Source organism: Chaetodon trifascialis, chromosome 12, assembly GCF_039877785.1.
Source record: "Chaetodon trifascialis isolate fChaTrf1 chromosome 12, fChaTrf1.hap1, whole genome shotgun sequence".
Lineage (NCBI taxonomy): Eukaryota > Metazoa > Chordata > Actinopteri > Chaetodontiformes > Chaetodontidae > Chaetodon > Chaetodon trifascialis.
The window spans coordinates 13,172,676-13,180,367 of NC_092067.1; the positions used below are offsets into that span (position 1 = coordinate 13,172,676).

Here is a 7,692-nt window from a genome sequence, read left to right on the forward strand (position 1 = left end):
TTTTTCTCGGGATGAATAACACGATAAGCGGTTTAACAAGCCGCTCGAGCGCAGGAGCGCGCGCAGCCCGGTGAATTATTGATATATATTTTTGGGACATCTTTTCTGTAGGTAGGTCAACATCTTTTGGGGGAATGTATCTCGGTACGATGCTCCAGTGAGCTGATTCTTTGTGCATGAAATGACTTGACATGCTCCCGACCACCGAGTGTGCGTGCGTCTGTGCGTGTGCGTGAACGTCCACGGAGAGAGAGAGAGAGAGAGAGAGAGAGAGAGAGAGAGAGAGAGAGAGAGAGAGAGAGAGAGAGAGAGAATAAGCAACTTTGTTAGCAGGCATAGCTGTGTCTCCTCGGGCACAGCGTGGAAAAAGAGAAGCATTTGGCAGTTATGGTTGATCAGCGTTTCTTTCATCCTCTCCGGTGCATTAGAGACGACGAACGCGCCGGCGTTGAATAACTAGATCCCGTACCCTAAATCATTTTTTTGACGGATTAAAAATAAAAGACGTGCTGAAATACCTAACGAGCCTACATCTTCATCAATGTGCGTGAGGTATGTATTTCTACCAGGAGTCAAACAGAGATTATGCAGGCTGTCTTCTGTCTGACAAGGCGTGCACTGTGATGCAGAAATTTCAGTTAACCCTCCGTAATTTACATATCTTTAAATCCCAAAGCAGTACTTAATTGCATTTTTCATGTCTTTACAAGCGAATGCGACATGTCTTATTCTCCTCACGCCGGATTTAGACCATTGTTTTGTGCTTAATGTCTTGCTTTGACCTTGCTTTTTGTTATTTACATTGCTTGAAGGAGTTGCTTTCTCCCCTGCTTTGTTTGAGCCATTTTAAATCAGCAGCCACACAGCCAGAAGTTACCTCTGGGTAACAGCAAATGAAGCTTTGACTCATGCAGGCTACAGCTTGTTGTGTGGAAGTTGCTTCCATTGCAGTCTGCAAGTCTGTTTCACATCACCTTGTATGTCTTTTATTTCTAGATGACATTGAGGATATCTTAGCAGGACTGTGAGCTCGTGCCGTCATTTGCTGGAAAATGCATCTTTGGATTTGGTATGTTTTGCTAAGTGCAACGTCAGTGTGCACTGTTGAGATGTTTGGCAGTTATGGAGAAATATGTCAAAGACTGTGTGCCTGCGAGGAGAGAGAGGGGATACTTACAGTGAGCTGTGAAAACAGAGGAATAGTAAGTCTCTCAGACGTAAAGCCAGTGTACTTCTCCCAGTATCATCTGCTGCTTACAGGGAATCTTTTGAGAAAGCTATCTGCCAATGACTTTATTGAGTACAAAGGACTTACAATATTACATCTGGGAAACAATGACATATCTGAGGTGGAAGCAGGAGCTTTCAATGGACTTCAGGGATTAAAGCGGTTACATCTCAACAACAACAAAATTGATGCCTTGAAGGAAGAGTTTTTCTTTGGCCTTGAAAGTCTGGAGTATCTTCAAATCGATTATAATTATATCACTCATGTGGCGCCAAATGCCTTCAGCAGACTTCGACATCTGGAGGTCCTGATTCTAAATGACAACTTGATATCTGCTTTGCCTGTGAACATTTTCCAGTATGTACCATTGACTCATTTGGACTTAAGGGGGAATCAGCTGAAAGTGCTCCCCTACTCAGGTCTGCTGGAGCACATGAACAGCGTTGTTGAGCTACAGCTGGAGGAGAACCCGTGGAACTGTTCCTGTGAGCTGATCGCTCTTAAAACCTGGCTGGAGAGCATATCGTACACAGCTTTAGTTGGCGATGTTGTTTGCGAGTTCCCTTTTCGGCTTCATGGGAGAGATCTTGATGAGGTTTCAAAACAAGAGTTGTGCCCGAGGAGAGCCATCGCGGAATATGAGATGCCACCCCTGCCACATTTGAGCACCGATGCATACTATAGGACCACGCCAGCTCTAGTCACAGCCTCCTTCACCTCATCCGGGATTGCACGGTCCTCATCAAGACCCACAAAGGGACCTCGCCAGTCAGGCAAATTAAAATCAAGACCCACTTCTCGCATCCCATCTAACAAACCACAAAATTATGGCCAGATTATTTCATATCAAACCAAATCCCCCGTGCCTTTAGACTGCCCAACTGCCTGCACCTGCAATCTTCAAATTTCAGACCTTGGACTGAATGTGAACTGCCAGGAGCGAAAGATTGAGCATATCTCTGACTTAGATCCCAAACCTTACAATCCCAAAAAGATGTATCTAACAGGGAATTACATCCCTGTGGTGCGTCGATCAGATTTCATTGAGGCAACCGGATTAGATTTGCTTCATCTCGGCAACAATCGAATAGCTCGTATACACGACAGGGCTTTTGGCGATTTGACGCATCTAAGAAGACTGTACCTTAATGGGAATTTGATTGACCATCTTACAGCTGATATGTTCTATGGATTGGAGACCCTGCAGTTCTTATATTTAGAGTACAATGTCATCAAAGAGGTTGCCTCTGACACCTTTCAGCATGTACCCAAACTTCAGCTTCTTTTCCTGAACAACAACCTCTTGAAAACTTTACCAGCTGGAACATTTAATGGCCTGACGTTAGCCAGACTGAATCTTCGCAATAACCATCTGCGATATCTGCCCGTCAGCGGTGTGCTCGACCAGCTCACGGCCCTGGTGCAAGTGGATTTGTTCGAGAATCCCTGGGATTGCTCTTGTAGCATACTGGAGCTCAAGATGTGGTTGGAGCAGCTTAGCACAGGCACAGTTGTAAACAATGTCATCTGTGGTTCGCCTAAGAGGCTAGCTGGGGAGGATATGAGATACATTAAGACAGCTAATTTCTGCCCTAATAACTCTGATATACTTGCCTCCATGATCCCACCCTCTGAAGAATCTTTTCCTGGCAGCACTATCACCATAGAAACATCCCTGGACTCTGACACACAATACGGCACCATTCCTTTATCTGTCATGATTCTTGCCCTTCTCCTCATGTTCATTGTGTCTGTGTTTGTGGCTGCAGGATTGTTCGTGGCAATGAAAAAGAGACGTCAAAAAAGTCAGAACAAGCAGAATATCTCCATGAACGCTTGCATTAGCTCTCTCAACATGGAATATGGCCTTTACAAAAAGGGATCCATTCCCAAAGTCAGAACATCTGCTGGGCATGTATATGAATACATCCCTCCTCCCACAGAATCCACATGCAGAACGACTGCCCACACCCCAACGGACGGCAAATCAGTGGACGGATTTAGAGACTTTGATGAGTTGAGTGGCGCTTTTCTGGGTAACTCGGATGAAGAGGCAGCCAGTAATGTAATAAGCTCGGAATACAGTGCCACTACTCCAGAGCCTCTTAACAAACCCTCCACCCCTCACCAGGATGATCTGTGCTACTACAGAGATGTGCTGGAGCCTGACAAGCAGGCACGCTACAGCAATACGTTACCATGCAAGCATACAGCGCATTCGTCGAGTCAGTATACCTCAGACTATGATGCAAGGCATCAATACGTGCACCCAGAGAGAATACAACAGACAATCCTCTATTGTACAGCACCAAGTACTGTTTATGTGGAGCCCAACAGGAGCGAGTACTGGGAACTGAAAGCAAAGCTTCATATTGATCCCGATTACCTTGAGGTTCTTGAAAAACGAACAACATTTACTCAGTTTTAAAGAGACTTGGCCCCTGGATGGATGCATTCATCCGGTGTATCCGGTTTAATCAGGAATGGGACTGTGTTTAAAAAACAGGCTTAACAATGTTACCACCTTTATTAGTACAATGAATTGTGAGCTACAGTATGCATTTATGGGAATCGTGCTTTACAGGACTGGATAATTAAGGGGAACGCTACTCATTTTAAAGTATCACTTAACCCTTCATCCATGTGGTGTTTAACAGTTTCTTTTGAATTTGTAAATATGAACAAGCAATCAGAGATTCAGGGCTCTTATGACTCATCCCATCATAAAATACATCCTGGAGGTGTCTCATTGACAATGATGTGAGACTGAGCTTTTACTCACAGATTAGCTGCATTTCATGAGTGCTAATGAACCATGCAGATGATATGTTCTTATCCCAAAATAAACCAGGTTTTTGTTACAGCTATATATGTGTATGGCTCCCAGTCCTGTCTTTTCAAATTTATTCAGAACGAAACTCATGCATGAGACCAAATCAGATTTATTCTGCCAGTTAACTTATCTGTAACCATGAATTTGACCTGCGTGTAGGTGTTGACAAAAGTCACACAGATTACACATCTGTTGGGAAATTGTGCTCCAGTGAAAAAAAAGTTGAGTCGGACACATTTAGCGAGGTTGCTTCTCCTCCAGTATGCACAGCTGTGGGATGATAATATGAAATGCATGAGATCCTAAAACAAATTCCAATGTAATATCTCAAAGCACAGATTATGAGGCCAGTAAATCTCTGCTCTCTTGTTTGCAGATTTGGAAGAGAATAATTAATGCATCCTATAAATATACTGAACGGACCCAGTGCATATACTGTAGGGTAGTCTGAAAATCAGTGGTGTTCCCTCAGAGCCTCCTCATCTCCAAACCAACAGCACTTGTGGATTATGGACACATGTTGCACTTGTATTGGGTTAAATATTAATGTATTGTAACTACACTCAGAAATGTTGTAACTAAAAAATGATAATCACAGCCGCATTCAGATGTATTGCAACTGAAAGTAAATGAGCTTTACAAGCAGGTCTATCTCATGTCACGAAGATATATATATGAAAAATGCACTTTCTGCTATTTTACAAAAAACAGACAGCTTGAAAGCACACTTGTTGAAAATTGACAATGTGTATTGAGTGTCTTTATTTATTTGAACCAGAACCAAAGCACTTCACAAAAAATCAGCTCGTAATATATGCAAAGTTTGATGCTCAGAGGGTCACAGAAAAGCACAATCCTGTGTTTTATTGTACCCTTACAGCCTTTCATTCATACCTATAAAAAATGTCTTCAGTTGCAATACAGATGAGTAGATTTGCAATACAGTAACGGTCTAATGTTTCTCCATATACTTCTGTTTGAAATTCAGATGAAAACCTTTCAAATCTGTTGGCCTCAGGCCCATATAAAACATATTTTATGACTATTTTTATACAAACAAATATTTCTTTCCTTTTTTTCTTTTACAAAAAAAATGCACTATTGACTTCCACAGGTCAACGATGATGTCACTTTCTGAAATGCACAATATGGTAACATGTGCATATAGCCATAGAGGTAGGTTTGATAACAGCATACATTAAGGTAACTCATGTTAAAAAAAAAAAAAAAAATCTTGCACTATGCATAGATATAGAGTATACTTAGACAATCTGTACAAAATGCAGCTCATCCCCTCGGTCACCAAGCAACATTCATAAACGTGATACTTAATAATATTATCACATCCCATAAAAGCTTATTTCAAATTTAACACACATGAATATTCAGAGGCACTTTTGGACTACATTTTGGATAAATCATTTTTTTTCTAAAATTTCATGTATTTTTAATTACATGTGTTTTTAAGGGAATACTGAGTGGATCTGTGTGCATGGCATCGCAATGAGAAACACTGTCTCATTGTTTGGTTTGCTTTTGTTTTGGTTTTATCTGTGTGGGTATGAAATCTGGCAGTTTGACTGCAATTAGCAGGCTCTGTTGCTCTTTTTAAGGAGGGATTGATGGGCAGTGTAACAAATGTGTATCGGTCTGCAAGAGCTTTAGCTATTAGATTGAAAAGCACAACAAATAAAGCCAGTAGCTGAATGGTCGTCTTTATGCATAAAAAGGTCCTACGCTCTAAAGCAAACTAAGCACATCATCCAGTCTTAATGCAGTCTAACCAATTTCTGGGTCAATAGTGTAAGCCCAGAAATCTGACTTTCCATGAGTTTAATACACACAGTAAATTCACATCATATGCAGTATTATGCACTGAACCTGTCATCTTAACTCAGCTAATTAGAGAACATAGTGTATCTGGACCCTGTCTGCACGTCACCACGTATTACACTGCAGCATTAGTCATGCTGTTTATCAAGTATACAGTCTTGGTTTGTTGCCTTTCACATGTTCAGAGTCATGTTGTGATTATTTTGTCAGTTGACTTGTATATGCTGTTTGGAAAGTCATCAGAACAAAATGAAACAAATGAAATTACACAGCAAAGCATGATGTAAATCTGCACAGGTCTGTACTTTGTTACATGTGGGATTTTTTTTAAATCAATATATTGCTGTGAAGTTAGTGGTAAAAACACTGTAAACCTGCAGACATGCACAGGCAGATACACACAAGATGTTTTTTTTTTATTATTATTGTGAACAGTGGCTCAGTTCTCAAATGGATAATTATTTGTTAAATGTGTGGTCACTTTTGTACAGCAAAACTAATGCAACAGATGAGAAAATACCACTTCACAAAAGGGTAAACAGTTTAGTTTGCCAGTGTATTTTCAGGAAATTCCTGCACTTTTAACATGTTATTTGTCATGACATTTCTTTCAATTTGTAAGAATCTTGCAAATGCATCTGTACAATGGAAAACAGCATTTTACTGTACATAACAAAACATTTTGTAACATGTTTTCTTCTCTCCCAGCCTTTTGTAATCAATGACCAAATGCAGATTTTTGTCAAATGTGAGACTGCAAATACTGATAATCCAAAAAATATGTTAAACTGAAACTAAACCTGTGTACATGTGCAAATATTTAATTTGCAAAGATGAAAAGGTCCAGTCAGTGTCTTATTCTTATTCCATTTCTTATGTTTGCTTTTGTTTGCTTTTCATATGAAACAGTGATTTTCTATATATGTGAACCTCTGATTTGTAAATAGAACACTTCATCAGCAATTCCATGCAACATCACATTGGCTCTGAAAAGCAAAAATGTGGTCTCTTATTGCAAAAACACAGTGCAACTAGGAATATGTGGGGTAAATATATCTAATGTGCTGTTTCTTTAGTTGTTAGCTGATGAATAAAAGATATGCATTCATTTGATATACCCTCGTTTCTGTGTTCCCTTCACCCTCTAAAGCATGGCGTGTGCAGTAAATGTCATAGTTCACAGAGAGGACAGACTTTAAAATGCTGCGCAAAAACCCATTGGCATTTTTCAGAACATTATCAAAATTAGAATATCTAATTCAAATGTTCAGATGAAGCCATTGTTGTGGTTTCAATTTGGCAAATGGAAAATAACAGAAAGGGCTGTGTTGCATAACATTGAGATGACCTGGTTAGTACAATGTGATGCCTTGGTTTTACACAGTATCACCCAAAGACAGCTTGACAAAGAACTTAGACGATCAAAACGCTCATGTATAAATGAAATGATTATCGGACACCCAAAGCGTTTAAAACGCTGCGCAAACAGCAGAACAGGCCTTGGGCAGAATGACAAAATGTACTTATACCAAATGTGAGTTTCGCGTACATGTTTGAATGCTAAATGTTTGGTCTTGTGCCTCTCATGACCACAAAGGATGCGTCTGTCGTGTCAAATGTGACGTGCATAAAGCTGGAATAAGGATACCTGACCTTACTGTAACTGTGCAATGTGAGCACATCTGCATGCAGATGCTCGCAGACACTTGCAGAGAAACTATATTCTTAGCAGACGTAGCTTTCTGGAAGTCCAGTATCCATGGAAACATCCAATTACCTGACACAGAAAAACAGTTCT

General features: G+C 40.4%; 1 protein-coding gene across 1 annotated transcript; it reads left to right on the forward strand.

Annotated features, from left to right (window-relative positions):
- Positions 1-307: 307 nt before the first annotated feature.
- On the forward strand, positions 308-7,008 carry slitrk5b (SLIT and NTRK-like family, member 5b). Its single transcript, XM_070976382.1, has 2 exons — positions 308-552; positions 997-7,008. The coding sequence occupies exon 2, from the start codon at positions 1,053-1,055 to the stop codon at positions 3,654-3,656; it is 2,604 nt and encodes an 867-aa protein (XP_070832483.1). The 5' UTR covers positions 308-552; positions 997-1,052; the 3' UTR covers positions 3,657-7,008.
- The last annotated feature ends 684 nt before the right edge of the window (positions 7,009-7,692 follow it).